We start from the raw sequence: 22,235 nt of genomic DNA on the forward strand, positions 1-22,235 counted from the left end.
CTCTATTTATCCCTTTCCCCTTTTGTTACGTATTTTTTTTTTATTACTACCTGTGATCTTATTCTTCTTTTTTCCTTTTTTTCCTTTTCTTTTCAAACATATCCTACATTATATATATATATATATATATATATATATATATATTATTAACAACGTAGTTTTATTTTTCTTTTGTTTTACTCACCACATTACTTCTACTCCCTTTAGTAGTAGAACTGCTTCACGCGTGCTGTGGGTTTTCTCCCACACGCCTGTCGTCTCTCGTGTGGACGAAATGCCAAAGACGGCGGTTGAAGTCGTCATTGAGGCCGATGACGTGCCGGTTGTTGAAAGGGCGGAACAGAGAGAAACGCCACAATTACAACTGCGACAGTGTAAAGGGAAAGAAGAAGAAGGAAAAGGAAAAAAGGAATTCATAGTGGAGGGGAATGTGGATATTGATAATACTGTTCCGAGCAGTGAGTATGAGAAGCGCATCACGCAGCAATTACGATCTTTGCTTGATGCGAGTCAGGTAAACTTGCGTGAGTCTGTTAAAGTGGGTCGTATTGCTGTGGCGGCTGTATTTTTTCATCAAGGAGCACCAGTGGCTATTACATTTATTATGCTACTCGTATCATGTGTACTGTGTCCATCAGCACAAACAATAACATGCACGGTACTCTTTTTCGTCCTTTATATTATATGTTTAGCGATGCAGGTTTATTTACTCTGGGCTCGTATTACGGAAAAGAAAGTACGCACCGCGTATGTAATGGGAAAAGTCCTCACACGATGGCAACAACGTGTGACTGCTATGGCCACAATGCCTCAACAAAGTCAAAGTGAAAGACGTGCGGTATTTCGTGAATGTATGGCGGTATTACCAGCACGGGCATTTCGTATGGTGGCGGCGACCTCTGCAGATATTCCCACCGCAGGGAGACTTAAATATGTTCTTAAATGTGTATTAGTAAAAGGCACATTACGCTTAGATGAGGCCACATTAATAGCACGACGTTATACAGAGCCTGTGTCTCTGTGTAAGTTAGTGGATGTGATGCGTATTACATTAGAAAGTGATGCGGTTGTACTTCGTCCACTGCGTGATCGTGCACGACCCCCACGACACCCAAATTTACACATTTCACGTACTTCTGTTGAGGAAGAAGAAGAGGCGAATACCACCGATGATAGCGATCACGATCATGATCCCCGTACAGATCTCAGTGGGGCAAATTCTAATTCTGTCTCACAAAAGATGGAATTTCTTGTCCATCGTCTTTTTCTCTTAGCGTGGGTATTTGGTATGCTGCTTGCGATTGCGGCTGGTTTTTTCTTTTATCTTCGTGTGGCGGATCCTATTGGTGAGGGTGTTTTTCTTTATCCCGCTGTGGCCTTACTTGGTATGTTGCCTGTTAATGCTATCCTGCTAAATCGTGTTCTCGTCTTGTATGCAAACATTTACCTTGATCGTCTCTTTCATCACCTTGTATCTAAACCATCCCACTCATTGGATGATCGAATTCCGCGTTTTTCATTTCTATCCACTTTACAGGCTTTACAACGTGTGGTGCGGCGTCGTACTGGGCGTCATCCACTTTGTTTCTCATCTTCTATTGTGGAATCACTTGGAATGGCCACCGTTGTGGCATTACTAGATACTACAGGCGTTGTAACAGATATGGTGCCAATCCCAACACGATTGTTAATGCTGAAGAGAAATGAAGATCCAGAGAGTTCTTCTAGTTCAGATGATGAGGGTATTGTTAATGCGGCTAATAGTAGTATTATTCCTCCTCTTCCCACTACTTCTAATCCTACTACTACTACTACTACTACTACTAATCTTGTTAATGCTAATGATAATAATAATAATAATAATAATAATAATAATAATAATAATAATAATAATAATAATAATAATAATAATAATAATAATAATAATAATAATAATAATAATTTTCTTGCTGATGGGAGTTCTGTAGAAACTGGTGGGTGTGGTATTACGAGTGGATTACAGGATAGAGATGCCGCCTTGGAGCATAAGCGTGAACTTAAAAAACAAGTACGACGTAAAAAGTTTCAGGAACGACGTTTTCTTGAGTTACAACTCAATCCAAGCCAGCGTGAAGATCTCGCTGTACAGTTTGCAGATGAGAAAGAATTTCAGCAGCGTAGAGCGAATGTGAATCCCGTTTCATTATGTCTGCTCTTACACGCATTAGCACCAGAACCCACAAATCTTGAAACATGGACAGAACCTTTTCGTTTCTGTGATCGTACATTACGTTGGGCACGAAGTACACATTGGATTCCACGTGCTAGCGGATTTGATGATAGTTTGGCATCTACATTTCGTGTCATTGCACGTATTTTTCAGGTTAATACCACTATACGTACAGGGTACCGCAATGATTACCCTGAACAGGCATGTACATTACTTGTAGAAGATGAAAGTAGTGTATTACATGCCTTTACCGTTGGTACTATTTACACCGTTACACATAACTGTCCCTTTCACTTTACTGGTTCATCTATTGAGGAACTGGATGTAGAGGCGCGGGCAGAACTTGTGCATGTTGGAAAGATGGTATGGGAAGAGGGAATGGGACTTGAGACGGTAGCGCTTTCCCATCAAATGCTACCAGAGCGATATCGCAGTTGTGCGAAACAATTACAATTAAATGGATCAAATTATAGTGAATTCTTTTTTCGTAATGGGGTGCAAGTAACAGGGAGAAATCCTGTACAAGAAGTGAAACGCACGGATAAAAGTGGGAGATTTGGCAACGATAATAGAATCCGCGGGGGTTGTAATCCTATTATTCAACAACAACAACAACAGCAGCAAAAAGAAAAAGAAGAAGAGGAGAAATTGTCTACTATTACAACCACCAATATTAATAATAATCCTGAGAATAAGCAAAGTAATAATAATGATGACAATGTCAACAGCAATAATACTGTTGCATCTCTTGATAGTCTTCTTAATTTTCTTATTGGAAGTTCTCATGTATTTTTGGGTCTTGTGGGCCTACGAGATTCTGTTCGACCTAATGTACAGAATGCTATGTCTATACTTGAAGAGGCTGGTATTCGTTGTATGTACTTTTGTGCTGATAATGAGCGACGAACAAAGAGTTTTGGTAGTCGTCTTGGTTTAGAAACAGATTGGAATTGTTGCATATCATTAAAAGAAGGAGCTGTAGCACTTGATCATTATAGTATTCGTGCACAACTTCCTGTTGGTATTAAATCCATACGAAAACATATTTTACATGTAGATTCTATTCCTTTACAAGTAAATATGTTTTCTCATGCTAATGGAGCCTCTACACGTGATATGCTTTCTATTTTGCAAGATAATCATGAGGTAGTTGTTTCTATTGGATCCATTTTTAATCATGGTAATGTACGAAGTTTTATTCAATCGGATTTATCTTTTGGTGTATTACCGACCCGTCGTGGGGCTTCAGCAGAAAAGGAAGAAACTCGATTACGGAGTCATCGTCATGTGATCGAACCTTCAGATTTTTATAATGTTAATAATACTAATAATAATAATAATAATAATAATACTAATAATAATAATATTGGTATTGGTAATAGTGGTGGTGGTTCCCTCAACAGAGATCTTCCTCTATATCGTAATGTGGCGGAACTCATTGCGTGTTCCTGCACCCTCTCCGCCTCCCCAACACCGACTATTCTTCCAATTGTCACTACACTCATTCGACAGGCACGACTGCGATTAAGTGGAATTGGGAATTGTGTGGAATTCGCCATGCATGCAAACTTTCTAGTAACACTAGTGAATCTTGTCGCACTAGAGACTGGAGCGCCACTGCTGATAAGCCCCACTTCTGCTATATTTGAGTTAAATGTGATTATTCCCATTCTTGCCCTTTCCTGCACGTACACCGCCTATGCAGATATGGACCCCATGAAAACAATTTCCTCCCGCCATAATTACTTTGTACGACTCGCTATTTTCCGCCATAGTGCCGTTGTGTGGTGTTTGCGCTATATTCCCTCACTTATCGCATTATTAACATTAGGGATTACATGCGGTGTGCGGATGTGTGAAAGGCCGGTATTAAAACTCGCCCTTTCCGCCTCCGATGCGTGTATGACATCTACGCGTGGGTACATCGTATTAACATTGAATTATTGGCTCATGCTGCACAGTTGGACACATATGAGCCGACATCAGCCACTTTCACTGGATTTATCTTTTAAAACGCGTTATGGGAAACGATCGATGTATTTATTTAAATCCTTTCGCTGGGTCTTTGCCAGTGTTCTCGCCACAGTGTTAAGTGTACTGTTTGTGATTGTAGACACCGCGCGGGATGGAGTCACTTTCAAGGCTTTTTATCCCTCGCCTGTACACTTCTTTGCATCTCTCTTCTTTCCAGTGTTGTTATTGGTGTTGGATGTGCCAATTAAAGCCTGGCGGGCACGGCGATTTACAGCCATGCAGAAGTTTCGTCGATTGTCATTTGGCACTCGACTTGGAATGCACTCACCGCGTGGGGATTATGAACCGGAAGGCTTTACCTATAATAATAATACTAATACTAATAATAATAATAATAATGCTAATAATAATACGACGGGATCGGAAATTTATGGAGAACGTACACCAACGTTGAAGCAGCGGGTACATGATGTGTTTTACCGTTTTACTACGATGCAGAGAGGGAAACCGGAGTTAAATTGTGTTTGTTGTGATCACATTGGGGGGAATTACGCCACCTATCATATTAGTGCAAATGATATGTAAATGGGAGTAAATGAGGAATAATAACAATAATAATAATAATTAATAGTGCTGATGGTGGTGTATATTTCTCTCTTTTCTTTTTATTTTCTCTCTCTCTCCCTATATATATATATATATATATATATATTTTGAATGTATGAATTACTATTACTGCAAGTGTTATGGTAATTGTTATCGTTCCTATGTTGTACTTTTCCATGTGTAAAAGAGATACAAGGCACCAAGAAAAACGAGTATAATGAGGACAGAAGTAAAAGATGGGAAAAATAAAAGAGATAATCGATACGAAAAAGATGAAGAAAAAGCAAAGAAATAAAAATAAAAGCAAAACAAGGGAAATAATGAAAAAGAGATAAAAGAACAATAAAAGGAAGGAAAATAAATAAAAAAGATATATGCAGACGGCTGTTATCTTTTCTATTTGTATTTCTTCTATTTACGATTACTTCCTAATGGAATCCTTGTTTATCTCCGATGTTTGGGATTTTTGGGAGTGAAGTGAAAAAAGTTGTTTTGTTTTTCTTTCCTTTTCTGTTAACGGTGGAATGCAGAATAAATAAATTAACACAAATATATATATATATATCGGGCGACTCTCATTTCTCTCTAATGGAATGAACATCGCTAAAAAAAAAAAAACGAAGAGGAAAGAAGTATAAAACCAAATTTAACAACAAAAGGAGAAGATAGTGAAAATGAGGATCGAAAACATTACAGAGAGAAATACAATCGAAAGAAAAGTGCACAATATATTTCTTTCCTTTTTCTGATAGAGACTGAAAGTCCTGGTAGAAGGAACAACAACAACAAGAACTAAAAAAAAAGTACCGGCAGTAACGACATTTGTTATGGAGGTTTATATATGTTTTTTTCCCCTTTTCACCATATTATATATATATATATATATATTCTTTGTTATCTTTTCACGGTATCATTGTATCACATTTATAATAGGTATTTAAACCACAAGGGAAATACAAGTATACGAAAAGAAAAAAGGCAAAAAATATCGTGTAGTTTCAAATGGAATGGATGAAAGTTCAGGGACAATTCACACAGATGAAATGACAGATAGTGCACATACATCCATTAGTAGAAAACAACAAAAAATTATAAATAAGACATTTCACAGTAATGTTGCGTATCGAGAAAAGTTAGCAGCAGCCCGCACGTTATGTGTAATTTCAACAACTGCGAGACTTCTTTAACTATTATGATCCCACGCGAAGTAATCAATCTATTATCTCTGATCGCAATAAGGCAGGACAAACACCGCAGGGTCTATGTGCATTGTGGAAACAACTCGTTGAACAGTACGGACCAGCACCCGTGCGAGGCCAGACACAAGGCACACTACGGGAGTTATTATTAATGCCATCAAGTAAACAAGAGGAGTTAAAGAAATTAAATGATCATACTACGGCAGTAAAGTATAAACAGTTTAGAGATATATTTGGATTACAGAATACGCCAGTAAATGGAGAGGACCCTAATACTACTATTATCACATAATAATAATAATAATAATAATAATAATAATAATAATAATAATAATAATAATAATAATAATAGTAATATAGCTCTTCACAATACTATTATGAGTTCTATTGAGCGTACTGTACGGTCTGGTAGTGCTCCTTTGCAGTCGATTAAAGAGAGTTATCAGAAAGATTTAAAAGGTGGGAATGTTATAATGGCTGTCACTATGGCCCTAGTTCCACACGATGCTTTAAGTGAAATATATAATAGTGAAGTAGAGATAGTGAATGGAGTAGAGGATTCATTGGAAATTAAAGATAATAAAAATAATAACAACAGCAACAATCAACAAGAAAAAAAGAGTAGTTTTGAATTTTTTTTTAAATCAATCATTTTCTCCTTCTTCTACAACGGTAGCGCCTTCTTTCTTTTATCGTGGTAAAACAAGCATATCTAATCCTAACACATCACTGGCTAAATGGAGTACAACACAGCGTACACTGCGAGAGGAAACAGAAGAAGACGTAAAAGAAGAAGAGGAATTAAAACAGAGTAAACAGTTTGCATCCACAATGGAAAATATGAAAACAACATCGGTGCTTTCCATTATGGAGGTTGGATATACACATCTAAGTTTCCCCGTATCACATTTGCGTGATTCTTCCTTTAGTGTACACTCACATTCATTTTCATTTGCTCCACATGGGCAACATCAAGGGCATTGTGGGAATGAGGTGCCGAATCAAAGTGATTCATATGAAATTAGATCACTTTGTGATATTGAATGGCAACGTGAAAATGAGAAAGAAAAAGTAGGCTTTTATTTTTAGTTTTTTTTTTTATCGTTTTAACTAATATTATTACCATATATATGCATATATAATTTCCATGTGAAAAGTCTATATATCGTGAGGGTTATTTCTTTATTTTTTCCCTTTCTTTAGTGACACACCTTTATTTGTTTACTTTTTTTAGATAAACTTTATAATGATGTTTCTGGCTTTCTCTTTCCCTTCTTAAATGGAAGGAAAGAAAGAATACGATATATCCTAATATAATTGTTATAACCTTCACCACTTTTCTTTTCTCTTTTTTTTTCTCTTCACCTCTATGTATCTTCTATGAAAAACATAAAAATAAATAAAATAAAAAAGAAAGGTGTACACTTTTAGCCTTATTTATTATTATTAAAAACACGCCATTCGTTATTAATGGATTACACTATTCCGGAGCTGCTCCTGCAGATACCCACTGTTGCGATTGATGAACAGTATGTGCAAAACAACTCTCTTACACTCTCTGTAACAGATGCGGCTGCGACTGCTGAAGCTTATTACAAACAAATAAATGAATACCTTCAGAATCGAGAAGAGGAACTAAAACTCGAAAAAGATATTCTTCCTGCAGTTGAATTCGCATTACGTCTCTTTAATGCGGAGAATTTCAGTGGGGAGTTAGTACCGACGGAGCGGGAGCAATTGGCGCCTGTGCTGGACCGGTATACAATGAAGGATGAATTGCGTGAACGTTATATGCAGCGACTATTAATGAGTGATGGAGAAATGCCACATCCATGTCTGCGATTGGGTGGAATCTTATTAACGCTTCTTGCAATTGTGAATAGCATCAGAAAAGATACTAGTAGTGATAATAATAATAATAATAATAGTAATAATAATAATAAGGAAAATACTGTATCTTGGTTGGTGCCATATGATTGTATTTGGCGATTGCGTGTTCACATGCGACATCAACGTGTACTCCAACACCGTGCACACTCCATCTATCAACATCTCTCTCACTGTGTAGAGGCCACACTGGCATTGCCAGAGACTGAAATCACCGTGGAACAATTACTGGAAGTTGGACTGGTGCATCATTATTACCATCGACGTGATCTCGCCGCGGAGCTCTTCTGGCGTGCCGCTCGAAAAAGTGGATTGTTTGTGCAGGAAGATGCCATGTTGGGTGTACGTACACGTTGGCAACAACATCAAATTGTTCAAATGATACTGAATGCCCGCAGTGTCACTCCCTTTACTATTACTACTAATAATAGTGATGCATCTGTAGTGGATAATCCACGTGTATGTATGGGTGAGATAGATGGACATGATCTTTTAGATCGTCCACGTCCCACTGCAGATGCACCGGCGCCAACACTAGAACCACTTCATCCACTCGATAAAGCCATTCTACTCGCATTATGTGATGATATACGTAATACGAATCCACATCACGGTCTTACACAACATCATATGCAAACATATATAGAGAGATTGCTCGCCGATCCAGCACCGGCACCTTTTATGATTCAGTGTCAGGCACTGTTATTACGATGTCGATTGGAGCGACAGCGGAATCGTGTACAGGAACGGGCATTTATGCAACTCACAGAACTTGTGGATCAACACGCTGCGGGACGTGACCCAACACGATCGACATTTCACCGCACTGCCGGATCGTATCTCTACGTTGTGGCATATCCCACGATATGGGAACTGCGTAGTGAGTTCGCTGGTGTGTGTTATGATACCAATCTATACAAGACGGCGCTAGACGCCTACGAGCGGGTGCAGGACTGGCCGCGTATTATTGATTGCTGTAAAGCACTGGACAAACGTCGACGTGCGGAGTCGTTAGCGCGTGAGTTACTTGAATCAGATCCATGCAATCCACTTCTTTGGGTGGCACTTGGTGAGGCCACACGTGATGCAGATGCACTTTGGCATGCGTTTGAGTTATCCCAACGCTCCTCTGCGGCCCCACTGCGTGCGTTGGCGCGATTGGCGTTGGAGCGGGAGGCGTACACCGATGTTGTGAATCACTTTGATGCGGCGCTGCGTATTAATCCCGTCTTTGGCGGTGATTGGTTTACACTCGGTTATGCGGCGATGCGATTGCAGATGTGGCAGCGCAGTGGGGAGGCGTTTACGCGTGTTTGTCAAATGCAGCCGGGCGATGCGTTTGCGTGGAATAATTTGGCGTCAGTGTTATTACGCAGTGGAGCACTGCGGCCGGCGTTTAATGCGATGAGTCAAGCCTTACATAACAATAGACGTGATTGGCGAATGTGGCAGAATTACTTTGCGATTGGGTGTGAGTTAAAGGAGGTAACAGAGACCACGCATGCACTGAATGTGATGTTGGATATTGCGAAGCGGAATATAAGACTCGAACGTGCCTCACTGAATCGTTTTGTAGATAATGCGATTGCGTATATGGAAGGAAAAATACCCGCCAGCCATGCAGGAATAGAAGAAGAAAAGAAAGAAGAAGCGGCTGCTGCTGCTGCGGCTAATGCCATGATTCCCAGACACACCTCTGTCGCATTAACAGAAGCAATGGATGAGGAGGAACTGGAGATGATGGAAAAGATGGATCGCTTGGTACCTTTTGGTAGCGATGTGGAGATGCCAGAGTCTTTCTTTGCAAATAAGAAGGATATAAATAGTGAAGAATCACGGCGTGTGCAGGCGGGAATTGTGGAACGATATAAACAACGTATGCGTGAGACATTTCGCCACATTACAGATCTCTTTGTAACCGATCCAGAGATTTACGCCTGTGGGGCTAAACTGCATCGCTACATGGATGGCCCATTCGCCGGTTACGAGATGCGAGTAAAGGAATTACGGTGTTGTCAGCAGAAAGATCAGTGGGAGCGGGATGCGACTCGCTTTGCACGTACATGTGAATGTCTGCATAGTATGGTAGAAGATGCCATGGCCGCTTTTCATGATGCGAGCACAGTAAATAATACAGATTCTACTTCAACAACAACAACAACTAATACTACTACCAATAATAATAATAATAATAATAATAATAATAATAATACTGGTTTTGCGGAAGAGGCATCTCAAGCCGGTAGTGAGACACGGCAGCCGGATATGCAGAAACGCATTATTATAGCGCTGAGTGATACAATAAATAACATTACTGCGGTGGTGGATGCGGCAGAGGAACACATGAGTGAATCGGAAGGTTATCAAAAACTGAAGAAAGTCTTATTGCCTCGAGTACGGGAGGGTTTACGTAGCGCCAAGTTTGCGTTTAATTCGGGCTAAAGAAGAAAAAAAAAATATATATTTCTTTGTGAGATGTCTTTTTCTTTTTTATTTCTCTCGGTATGTGTTTGTTATAAAGTTATCATCTTGGAGGAAAAATAAATTGAAAGTATTACGTCCAATAATAACCCACGTATAATATAATCTGCTTATTTTCTTTTCTTTTTCTATCTTTGTCTTTCTTTCTTATTGATATGTGTGATAAACACTTCTCTGCTAATAGTTCCAGTATACATTTCCCCATAAGGAGGGAGGGCAGACGGATAAATAACCACACATTAACACAGGAATACCAATAAAGAAAAAAGTAAGTGAAGGGCAGTTCTCATATTAAAAAAAAGATAATAAGAAAACACATACACACGCAAACTGTAAAAAGAAAAATTTTTTAAAAGGGGGGACTTACAAACACACACTCATACAGAGACTCTAAAAGAATAAAAAGTAATAAAAGCAGAGAGATAAGAAAAGAAGAAAGAAAGCAGAAAGAAAAATAAAAAAAAAAGAAGAATACAAAAGGAGTTCATGTCTTCTGCTGCCTCTACAGCATCTACAGCTCACACCGTTAAAGGTGTGACAATTAAGCGAAAAGTGGATGATCGCATTCGAAATCTTATTGAAAATGCCGTTCTTAAGAAACATCGTGCTTTAATTCTTTTGGTTGGTGATCGTGGTAAAGATCAGATTGTAAATCTGCATCAAATGGTATCTCATGCAAACCATAATGCGAAAGTTAATATGCTTTGGTGTATGAAAAAAGACCCAGATTTTGGATCCACTAGTAAGAAAAAACAAGAGAAACGTGCACGACTTGAGGTAAAGGGTGGTATGTCTACAGAAACAACAAAAGAGGCATTTCAAACATTTCTCTCACAAACACAAATTCGTTTCTGTCAATATAAAGAGACACACAAAGTGCTTGGACAAACTTTTGGTATGGCAGTATTACAGGACTTTGAAGCTATTACACCCAATACACTTGCTCGTACAATTGAGACTGTAAAAGGTGGTGGAGTTGTGCTCATTATGTTTCGTGCTATGCGATCATTAAAGCAATTATACACTATTGCTATGGATGTACACTCACGCTATCGTACAGAGGCATTACGTGATGTTGTACCACGCTTTAACGAACGTTTTCTTCTCTCTCTTGTTGACTGTGATACGGCTCTCTGTGTGGATGATGATCTGAATGTACTTCCCATCACTGCTAAGATGCGTGCGGTGGAGAGTATGCGAACATCTAATAAGAGTAATTACGATGCGGATTTGGCACTACAGGGAAGACAGAAACACGAAGCCGATTTGGCCGCACTAAAAGAACGATTACGTGCCAGTAATGAAGTAGGACCACTTGTATCACTATGCCAAACGCTTGATCAAGGAAAGACAGTTCTTTCACTTATGCAAACTGTTGTGGAAAAATCATTAAATACAACGTGTGTGGTTACAGCTGGACGTGGACGGGGTAAATCCGCGGCTCTTGGACTTGCAGCTGCAGGAGCATTGGTACAGGGATATAGTAATATATTTTGTACAGCTCCATCTCCTGAGAATTTACAGACATTTTTTGAATTTGTGGTTCGTGGTTTACAGGAACAGGGGTATAAAGAACGTACAGATTTTGAGGCTATGCAGAGTACGAATCTGGAGTTTAGTAAATGTATTGTGCGAATTAATCTATTTTGTGAACATCGTCAAACGGTACAGTATATTTCTCCACATGATGCGGATAAATTTGCACACGCAGAATTGGCTATTATTGATGAAGCAGCGGCTTTACCATTACCGTTGGTAAAGCAAATGCTTGGCCCCTATCTTGTTTTTCTCTCTTCTACGGTTTCTGGTTATGAAGGTACAGGGCGCAGTCTCTCTATGAAGTTAATTGCGGATATGCGTAAGCAATCTGGAAGTAATGTTACCGCTTCAGGTTTAACTTCTACGGCTGTAAGTGCAAATGATGATCGTCGTTTTCTTCGTGAAATTACGATGGCGGATCCTATTCGATATGGTCCAAATGATCCTGTAGAATCATGGCTACACAAATTACTTTGCCTTGATGCCACGGTACGTCCATTAACGGTGAAATCATGTCCACATCCTAATAAGTGTGAACTTTATTATGTTAACCGTGATGCTCTTTTCTCATATCATCCTTTGGCAGAACAATTACTTCAAACTATTGTGGCTATGTTGGTTGCTGCACACTATAAAAATCAACCAAATGATTTACAATTAATGTCAGATGCTCCAGGACATCACTTATTTATTCTTTGTTCCTCATCTGTGGAAACGAATGGTGAAATCCCTGATGTTTTTTGTGTTATTCATGCCTGTGAAGAAGGTCAGGTTACATCAGAATCTATCAAGAGTAATATAAGTCGTGGAGTACGTCCTTCAGGTGATCTTATTCCATACACATTATCTCAATATTACCTTGAAGAAGGATTCGCTAAATTGGCAGGACTTCGTATTGTTCGTATTGCTACCAATCCAGAATTACAACGCGCTGGTTATGGTTCTCGTGCTCTTGAACTATTACAACAGTATTACACTGGTTCCATCTCACTCCAACCCGCATCATCAGAATCTTTAAAAACAAAAGAAGAAACTAGAGATAAGGAAGATGGTGAGGATAATGATACAAACAGTACCAGTAATGTTATTGCCCCTCGTAAACGTATTCCAAGTCTTCTTACCTCACTTGTTGAACGACCATATGAAGTTATTGATTACCTTGGTGTAAGTTTTGGTGTAACGACGCCGTTATTTAATTTTTGGAAACGTGCTGGTTATGAAGCATTATACTTACGTCATGCTGCAAATGAACTCACTGGAGAACATAGTTGTGTTATGGTACGTCCTATTGGATTTGATCTTTCTTTATTACGTGCTGAATTTCATCAACGTTTTATTCCGTTACTTTCTATGCCGTTCCGTGATCTCCCCACAGAACTTGCATTAAGTATATTAAATAATCTTGACGTGAATGACCCGCAAAAATTAGCGGCTGCCACTGATCTTTCTCAATCCTCTGAACATATGGTGCGTGTGGGTGGTCGTTTACAGTGTACATGGCGAGAACTTCAATTAATATTTAATCCTAATGATATGAAACGTCTACGGCTTAATGCCACTACATTTGTGGAAGGCGGTTTAGTGCTGGATTTACTTCCCGCACTCGCCAAGTTATACTTCGAAGCCCGATTACACCGTTTGCCGGATGGATCGGAAGGTGTGGTGCTCACACACGCACAGGCCGCCGTGCTGCTCGCCGTTGGGCTGCAGTGCCAAACCATTGAAGTGTTATCGCGACAGTCGACATTCGCCGGTGTACCGCTGCAGCAACTGCGGGCATTTCTGCAAAAAGCCGTCACCCGCATTGTGGAGCACTTTACACGATTGGAGAAGTTAACACCTCCTACTAATTCTTCTGGGGCAGGGAATGGGCATAATTCAGTGGGGAAGAATAATGACGAAGAAACAGAAGCAAAGGATGAGGGAGAGGAACAGACACGTGAGATATACGACAAGGATGGACGTGTGGTGGGTCTTTCTGTGGAGAAGAAGGTGCAACGTGTGGTGACTGTGGATAGCACGCTATTCCGAGATGCTAAAACGGCAGTGCTTGGGGTAAATAAGAGTGGATGTGGTACTACTGGTATTCAACGTGCATTTAAGCGTTCTAAGAAGACTCGTCGCAGTTGAGACTAGTCACATGACGTGCGTCTTTTATATATATATATATATATATATATATATATATTTTCTGTGTGAGTACCTCTCTCTCTCTCTGTTTGTGTGTAATAGTAGTAATAGAAGAAAAAAGAATCAGTACTATTTGAAGTGATAATAAATGAGAAAGGGAGAAAGATAAAAATGTGAGGGTGAAGTTTAAGAGCAAGAAGAACAAAAACATACAAACAAACAATACTAACCGTTTAAGTTGTGTATATCTGCTAATGATTTTTAATGGTTTCATATAACATTTTATATTAGGAAAGGTCTTGTATTTATTCTTTTATTTTATACTGTTTTCCTCTAAAACATGTAACTAAAAAATATTTTGCTTTTCCTTTCTTTCTTTTACTATAGCTAAGGGTTATATTCCATCACAAATTATTATTCTTCATCTTTTTTTAAAGATATATTTTGCGATTTGTATCACTCGCATAGGATACACACATATACACAAACAAAAGAAAACAAAGGAATCTTCTCGTATATATATATATATACATATATATATATATCTTTTGTAAATTATTTATAGGTTAAGAAGGTTTCTGTAGAATGACGGTTGGTTCCCTTCCTTTTCTTATCCTCAACTATGGGGCTGAGATGATTTTTATCCTCCACACACGTCTTGTGGCACAGAACGTGAATGCTGAGGCCTCACGAATAGTAATGAATGATGTGGTGCGGCACATGTTCAGTTCAGAGTTTATTGATGAACTCCTTCGTCCACAACGGCTTTACTCAATAGAAGAAACAAAGGAAGTACTTACCTCACTTACACAAACATCTGTGATGCGACTCTCATCTGTGTCTATGAAAAAATTGTTTGATCTCATGACGATGGGAGTGAAATATCAGTTATTTACACTACGTCACCCACTTGAACTATTGGAACTTACATGGACACACTTGGAAGAGGTCCAGCGGATTATCCCTCCGGGGTGTCAAACGTGTATAAATCCAGTTTTTGTACACCTGAAACAACTCTGTTCTAAACTCAGCATTGGCGACTTGGCGGAGATTCGAAAAGAGTTATTAAACTTCTTCGCCGGTCGCAGTGTGGCTGTATCTGTATTACTGGACGATGGACTACAAACATCCTCCGGTGCTTTTTATCTCCCCGAGGATCGTTTTCTCCCGCCCCTCGCCGCCTGTGAACCGCCGGGGAGTATTCGTTATTACAACAGCGATGGGACTCTGATTGGATCGGAGGTATTTACACCACACCGCGATGCCGCACTGCGTTATCCAGTAACAATTCCTCCTGGTGTGTGGAATCCAATGAATCCAGCCACACGACTCACACGAAAAGGAATGAATATGTACAGTGCACACCGTAAAACAGCGGAGGATCCATCCGGGAGTCAAACACATACATCATCGGCTCAAACAGAGATGGTGAATGCTGTGACAGGGGAGTTGAATTATTGGTCGCAGCTTTTAAGAGGTAATCAGAATAACACACAGGGAACATTTAAATGGAGTCTTTTTAATGATGATGATGAGGAGGAGGGGGGTTATGAAGATGATAACACAGCTGGGAATGATACTGTGAATAAGAACAATATTAGTCATAATGGAACCACACTAAAAGGAGATTCTCTTCATACACCTGTAGTCTCTTCAGATCGTATCAAGAAGGGAGAAGCGAAGAGAGATAATAATGATCTTATGCGCATTGTGGCAGGATTTCGTATAGATAAGACAGTGACAAAGCCAACTGGGGCAATTTCTGATCTTTTAGATATTATGGATGAGGACTAACATACTCTTAGTTATGTGTTGCTTCAGATATTCTTTTTGACCACCACACGAAGATAAAAAAAAGTTGGATATATATCCAGAGAGAAAGAGAGAGAGAGAGAGAGAGCGACAACAACAAGACGAAGGAAGAAATAACAAAGGAAACGAAAAAAAAAAACAGAAAGAAGTCGATTCAAAATAATAATTAAGAGATGTGAATGGAAAGAATGACACGTGGAAATGGAAAAGGAAAGAAATGGGACTGCCTTTTTTTGTGTTTTTTTTTCTCTTTCTCTCTCTCATGATCATTATTTTATTTCTACTTACCCTAATTACTCTTGTGAATATGAATTATATTGTTTATTTCATATTCAATGCTCTTTTTGTCTTTATGTGAACCAGTTTTCTTCTGGCTTTTTCTTCATCGTATTTGTTCTTCCTATTTTATTTTTCTCTTTTGCACTTTTTGATTTCTCCAACTCTATCCAAGTTGTCTCTGTTCTCCCATAATATTTCCGTTTCTCATTCTTCTTTACCTTTTCTTTTACATTTTCTCTTTCTTTCTTTCTCCATTTCTCTATCTCTCTTTAATACTTTTATTAATGGTACTATTGTAGTGGAGGGGTTTAATCGTATTATTCTTTAGTACTATCATTATTAGTTTTTTTTTCTTTCTTTTAGTGCAGGCGGAGTTTGTTTGAAATGCTTCGTCGACCTCTTGGTGTTACCTCTGCCATCTCTGCAGTAGCAGCATCTACACTAAATAGCATGCAATCCTACCGTATTATTCCACATATGTATAATGAGATTGAAGAACTTGCGGAAACGCAGAAGGCAGGACGTTGGCAGATTTCACACCGTAATTGTTTACAGCAGCCACTTAAAAAGGCAGAGATTATGTGTGATAAACTCAATTACCGTGAAAAACGCCGCACGGGAGTATTACCAGAAAAGTCTGTGGCTCGTCGTTTGAGTCAAACATACGCGGTGGATGGTAAAGTATATGAGAGTCAACACAAGACAAAGATTATAAATATTACGGTTATTGGATTTGATGGTCATCCCTATCATCTTCGCACTTATCCAATGCCAGATGTTACCCTTAATACGCTTATTGATGGATCCGGTTTATGTCATGGCTTTGCACACTATTGGGGAAAATGCAATAACCCGGATTGTGCCGATTGGAATCACGGAGATGGTTGTCTTGTGAATGTTGATATTGAAACACTGGATCGTCTTCTTCCACCGAATCGCTGGGAGTACACTTCCCTTACAAACTGGCGTTCAATGGATCGTCCAGATATCACATATAATACACGATTCAGTTGTCAGATTCCAATCACGGAGGAATTGGATGGGGGTTTATTTGCATTGAAACAATACTGGACACGAGCCCTACGGGAGTCCGTCACGGATTGGGGACTGGTGGATGACATTGGAGTTTTGCACGGGGCCAGAAGTAAGAAGATTGAACCATGGGCACCAATTATTGAAGAACCAACAAAGATAGATTTCCCTATTACATTCGATATGTTGTGGGCACAGAGTTACCAAGAAATACTTCAAGTAAAATATCCGGGTAAAAAGAGAAAAGATGGTTTCCATACTAAACCTGAGATGTGGGCTGCGTACGTGTAAAGTAGAGAGAAAAGGTAAAATAGAAGTAATAGTCTAGAAGAAATCAAGGGAGAGAAAAAGAAGAAGTGATATATATATATATATATATATATATATATATATATATATAGTTGGGATTAAGGTCTATCATAGGGTTGGGTTGGGTGGGAGTAGGATAGTTTGGTAGGAGTCAAGTGAGTGAAGTATTGTTGTAGTCTGAGATGCCAAAGACATTAGAGCAGGTGGTTCATCATCATGTCTTTTTTTCCTTTATTCTTTTTAAATGATATGAATGTATTTTTTTTATTTTGTGGCACTTATATTAGGGGTGTAGTTTTTTTTTTGATGATGTTTCTCCATTATTTTTACTTGACTGCATAGAGAGTATAATGCGTCTCTTTCTGTTGATTTCTTTACGTGTTTCCAATGGTAGGAACAACTGCATATATTTTTTTTTATCTCTTGTTCTTTTTTTTGTTTTACAATGATCTGAGTGATTTCTTTGCTTATTTTTGTTTTTCTTTGTATGATTGCTCTTTCTTTCTTTGTTACACTTTTCATTTCCTTTATATGTATTTCTATCAGTGTAGAATCAAGAAGTTAAGAAAGGAAGAAAAGGAAGACCTTAAATCGATATTATGGCCAACTTCTGGACAACTGTTCTTAACTGGACGTACGCCCGCGGTTATATTCGTGTTCCAATTGTACTCGCTGTCCCTATTGTGTATAACAAGTATGGATTATATCAGTTTGAGCCGCTCTTTCAGCAGTGGAATGATGGACACAACCAGCGCGATATTTGGATCCGTCTGCAGAAGAAAGTAGCTGCGATGGAGGCGGAAGAGGCGTAAATTGTAATTTTTGTGATTTTTGTTTTTCGCCTTTCTTTCTTATATTTGTTTTTCTCGCAAACAAAGGGAATTGTGAGCTGATACAATATATATATATATATATAAGAAAGTGAATATGGGTGTATGAGTAGGTAGGTAGGAATGATGTCAGGGAGGCGAAATATAAAAAAGAAAGACGAAAGAAGAAGAAGAAGACATTTTAGTTGGGGGCGAATATTTACTTGAAAAGGTAAAGAAAAAAATCATGAAGGTTAGACGATATTTTGAAGGAAAAGTAAGAAAAAGAGAAAAGTAAGCACTTAGGAGCTCTTATAGGGAATTAAGAATGAAGAAAAAGAGTTTTACATAAACACACTGCTACAGCAATGCTATGATTTAGTTCCTTTATATATTTATTGTCCCTTGTTGTAAATGAGGTTCTGCTCTTTATTGTTTCTTTCCCTTTTTCTTCTTTATTTTTCTTATTATTATGACTTGTTTCTCTTGTGCTATGAATATTTATTCATTCTGGTGAAATACAAATAAAGGAAGCAGAGAGCGAAAGGAAGAAGAAGGTCTGATAGGAAAGAAAGAGAGAAAAGAACCGAAAGCGAGAAAAAAAAAACGAAAGAAATATTACGAAAGGAGGGAAAAGAGAAAATTAATTCAAAGTACCTAATTGATTTATTAGGCATATAAAAAGTAAAAAAGGAGAGAAAGAAATAAACAACGAAAACAAAAAAACAAAGAAAAAGAAAAAAAAACAATTAAACTCGAATAACAGCAATCATGGTGGGCGATAGCCAAATGTCAAGATACATCATCGTGAATGGCTTACCGAGTAATGTAACACCCGAAAAACGTGCCATGTTCTCCCGACACATGAAAAACAAAGTAGCTGAAGTTCTCGGTCATGAAGACTTTCACATCAACTTGGTCCTTGATGAGACAACTGGACTTGTAACAGGGGCATTTATATCATTCGCTACTGTTTCAAAGGCAGAAGATGCACTGGCTCGACTGAATCTCTACCGATTCACAAAGACAGATGTGCTTACAACATACCGTTGGTCTTCACTGGAGTCCGCACGTGCACCACCAGAGGAATATAAACCACCAGCTCTCACAGAAGATGTAGATTCTGATCTTGTTAACACAATGTCTGAAGATCCTATGGCACGTCCGCAGTTTTTTATTAAACAAGGTGAAACATTTGATGTAGAGTGGTATTGGTTTAATCATTTAACACTCAAAGCAGAATTGTACCGCAAACCACGTGCTTTAAAAACAGATTCTATTGGACAATGGACAGAAATGGATCGTCGTCAGAAGAAATTGGGTGCTGGTCTTGTTTATGGTCCACTTACATCTATTCGTCCCATGCCTGCATGGTCTACATTTGGTCGTTTAATGGTATCACAACATATGAGTGGACTTAAAATCTGGGGTGGACGTCAAATGAATTTATTATTTGAGGTTCCAGAACTTGATATTAAGGCTTTCCTTGTTTCACCACAGGAAAAATACCTCGTAGTGAAGACGTTAAATAATGTAAGTGTGTGGGATATTCGTGTGGCTAAAAAGATTCGCACACTTGGTGGTCTTGATCTTGCGGATGACGACAAATGGCCTATTGCACGTTTTAACGCCGATGATTCTCTTGTTGCTATTGCACATGCTAGCCTGGAACCCGGTGCTCCTGGCAAATTATTTATTTACCGCTCTGAAACTATGCGTTTATTACAAGCAGCTGCCAGCACTGCCCCAGCCTCACAGACATTCCTCGTCAGTGGGCTGAAGATTGCAGAGTGGAATCCGGTTGTGGGTAAGCAAATGGCGCTTGTTTCCGAACTTGAGAAGAATCAAGGATGGAAGGTGACGATTCAGAATTTGACGGTGGAGGATAATCTTGTGCATGATGAAGTTATTGAGCGACGTAACTTTTTACAAGCTGAGCGATTGGAACTTCTCTGGCACCCACAAGGCACACATCTTGTCGTTAAGGTGACAAAGAGCAATTCCACCGAGTACTCCCTCTTCGCCGTTGGCACAAAAAGTGCGTCTGTCTTTCAACTGCAGTTGGAAAAGGGATTCTCCGCCGGTCGTTTTGCCTGGCAGCCGTCTGGCCCGCACTTCGCCGTTATTCTTGAGGATCACACAAGGATTGGCGCTATGGGCGCCACATCTGAACTGCGTATTTACAGTATAAAGAAACAATTGAAACTTCTCGGTCGCTATCCAACAGGTGCCACACATCTCTTCTGGGCCCCACGTGGGGCTCGTTTGGTGGCTACAAACTACGAGAAATCTCTTCTGCACTTCTATGGTATTAACGACAGTGGAATGGCTGTGCAGTTGGAGAAACTTTCCGTTCCAACAACAGACACTGCATGGGATCCCACAGGTCGCTTTTACGCCTCATGGACATCTGCACTGAAGAGTTCCAATGAGACACACTTCCGTATTTACGATCTTAACGGCAGGGAGTTAATGCAGAAACAGGTGCGTCGTCTTTCACACTTTTCATGGCGTCCACTTGCTGCGCCAGTGCTAACAGCGGAGGAACTTAAATATGTGCGTGATCACTTGAATGAGTACAGTCAACGCTATCAGCATGAATTGGATGAACAGAAGGCAAAAGAAGAGGCAGAGGTACGTCGTGTTATGCAGGAGAGGGAAGAAAAGTATATGAAACGCATGCGTGAGATTGCCAAATATCATCGCGATAAGAATTGGACGAATACTCGAGAGGAACTCATTGCATCATCACCATGGAGCCGATTATGGGCACGCCGCTTAAAATCTCTTCCAGAGGAAGAAGTAATGATGCACGAGGACGTTACAGAGGAACGTATCATTCAACGCCGCGCACTTAATTAGATAACATATAAATATATATTCTTTGTGTATGTCTGGGTATATGAGAGTGATTGAGTGAGAATGGAAACTGTTTGCTACTCTGTCTGTCTTATGTAGGAGTAATTAAGTGAGTAAGTGAGTGCCTGTTTGTGTATGTATGTGTGTCTGTGAGGTGGTGGTGAAATGTCGTTGTATCGCTTAATAATTAAGAAATAGCGAGAAGCGTCTATGAATACAGAAAGAGAAACAACTCCCAAAAAGGTAAGGAACGACAAAGCTGAGGTGAAGAATAAAACAAAAAAAAGAAAAAAGAAAATGAAGGGTCTCATTTCTACTAGCTTTTTTATTGCACATATTTTTGGATATATACATATGTGTGTACTTCTATCTGTCGTTTCTTTCTCTCGTCCTTTCTCCCTCTCTATCCCCCTATGAGTGAGTGAGTGTGTATTTTTCTCTCTCTCATATACATGCATACATACATATACACACACTGTATGTGTTTTTGTATATGTATGTATGTATGCGTGTACATCTAGGTGTATGAAGCTCTCTTTTTTTTATATCCTTACACACCTGTGACTCTTTAGTTAACGTGGCAAGCAAAAAAAAAAAGAGAAAAATACAACAACTACAACAGGAGATTAATTAAGAGATAAAGTAATGATGAGAGAAAAGGAAGATAATGACAAGAAGAGGAAGGTGGAGGCCGATTAATGGTAATCAATGGAAGAAGTAGAATTACAAAGACATGGTATGCCCACATAACATACATACATGCCTAAATAAATAACCGAAAGAAAAAAAAACAAGAAGTTCATATGTCAGCATCTAAACATGTCTTTCTAATTTTATCTCTTTTTTTCGCTCTTTTTACTCTCTCTCTCTCTCTCTCTCTAAATTATTATTATTACTATTATTATTACTTTTGTCTTTCTACAGCTCTTCTCTGTAGCAACCCTCCTCGCATACTAGGTATAATGTTTTCAACAACTCTTTATTCTCTTAGTAATAATTTATGATATGACCCCCTTTCCCCCCTTTTTTCGTTTTTCTTTATTTATTTATTCTTATTAATTGCCTTTATTGTAGAGTATCTTGCTTTAGATTATTCTAACGACGTGGACC

The 22,235-nt window shown here is 39.0% G+C and overlaps 9 protein-coding genes across 10 annotated transcripts; all 9 read left to right on the forward strand.

The window, feature by feature from the left end:
• Positions 1-274: 274 nt before the first annotated feature.
• LSM04_006258 (uncharacterized protein) lies at positions 275-4,768 on the forward strand (the record flags this gene model as incomplete). Its single annotated transcript, XM_067337785.1, has 1 exon — positions 275-4,768. One exon carries the CDS (start codon positions 275-277, stop codon positions 4,766-4,768), a length of 4,494 nt encoding a protein of 1,497 aa, XP_067192914.1.
• A 1,028-nt stretch (positions 4,769-5,796) lies between these two features.
• LSM04_007623 (uncharacterized protein) lies at positions 5,797-6,280 on the forward strand (the record flags this gene model as incomplete). Its single annotated transcript, XM_067337786.1, has 2 exons — positions 5,797-5,939; positions 5,998-6,280. 2 exons carry the CDS (start codon positions 5,797-5,799, stop codon positions 6,278-6,280), a joined length of 426 nt encoding a protein of 141 aa, XP_067192941.1.
• An 85-nt stretch (positions 6,281-6,365) lies between these two features.
• On the forward strand, positions 6,366-7,077 carry LSM04_003897 (uncharacterized protein; the record flags this gene model as incomplete). Of its 2 annotated transcripts, XM_067337787.1 has the most annotated exons (2): positions 6,366-6,530; positions 6,742-7,077. In XM_067337787.1, 2 exons carry the CDS (start codon positions 6,366-6,368, stop codon positions 7,075-7,077), a joined length of 501 nt encoding a protein of 166 aa, XP_067192873.1. The 2 variants fall into 2 exon arrangements, with proteins under 2 accessions (XP_067192873.1, XP_067192874.1); XM_067337788.1 differs by lacking the exon at positions 6,742-7,077 and having other exon boundaries at positions 6,366-6,689.
• A 381-nt stretch (positions 7,078-7,458) lies between these two features.
• Positions 7,459-10,317, forward strand: LSM04_002416 (uncharacterized protein; the record flags this gene model as incomplete). The annotated part of the gene is made up of 1 exon (XM_067337789.1): positions 7,459-10,317. The coding sequence occupies one exon, from the start codon at positions 7,459-7,461 to the stop codon at positions 10,315-10,317; it is 2,859 nt and encodes a 952-aa protein (XP_067192839.1).
• A 525-nt stretch (positions 10,318-10,842) lies between these two features.
• LSM04_005903 (Helicase domain) lies at positions 10,843-14,025 on the forward strand (the record flags this gene model as incomplete). The annotated part of the gene is made up of 1 exon (XM_067337790.1): positions 10,843-14,025. The coding sequence occupies one exon, from the start codon at positions 10,843-10,845 to the stop codon at positions 14,023-14,025; it is 3,183 nt and encodes a 1,060-aa protein (XP_067192906.1).
• A 585-nt stretch (positions 14,026-14,610) lies between these two features.
• LSM04_003086 (Organic solute carrier protein 1) lies at positions 14,611-15,819 on the forward strand (the record flags this gene model as incomplete). The annotated part of the gene is made up of 1 exon (XM_067337791.1): positions 14,611-15,819. The coding sequence occupies one exon, from the start codon at positions 14,611-14,613 to the stop codon at positions 15,817-15,819; it is 1,209 nt and encodes a 402-aa protein (XP_067192852.1).
• Positions 15,820-16,500: 681 nt separating this feature from the next.
• LSM04_007309 (uncharacterized protein) lies at positions 16,501-17,439 on the forward strand (the record flags this gene model as incomplete). The annotated part of the gene is made up of 1 exon (XM_067337792.1): positions 16,501-17,439. The coding sequence occupies one exon, from the start codon at positions 16,501-16,503 to the stop codon at positions 17,437-17,439; it is 939 nt and encodes a 312-aa protein (XP_067192934.1).
• Positions 17,440-18,056: 617 nt separating this feature from the next.
• Positions 18,057-18,269, forward strand: LSM04_001317 (uncharacterized protein; the record flags this gene model as incomplete). The annotated part of the gene is made up of 1 exon (XM_067337794.1): positions 18,057-18,269. One exon carries the CDS (start codon positions 18,057-18,059, stop codon positions 18,267-18,269), a length of 213 nt encoding a protein of 70 aa, XP_067192822.1.
• A 768-nt stretch (positions 18,270-19,037) lies between these two features.
• LSM04_003331 (Translation initiation factor) lies at positions 19,038-21,128 on the forward strand (the record flags this gene model as incomplete). The annotated part of the gene is made up of 1 exon (XM_067337795.1): positions 19,038-21,128. The coding sequence occupies one exon, from the start codon at positions 19,038-19,040 to the stop codon at positions 21,126-21,128; it is 2,091 nt and encodes a 696-aa protein (XP_067192860.1).
• Positions 21,129-22,235: the final 1,107 nt, after the last annotated feature.

This window comes from Trypanosoma melophagium (genome assembly GCF_022059095.1).
Source record: "Trypanosoma melophagium isolate St. Kilda chromosome Unknown ctg19segment0, whole genome shotgun sequence".
NCBI classification, from domain to species: Eukaryota; Euglenozoa; class Kinetoplastea; order Trypanosomatida; family Trypanosomatidae; genus Trypanosoma; species Trypanosoma melophagium.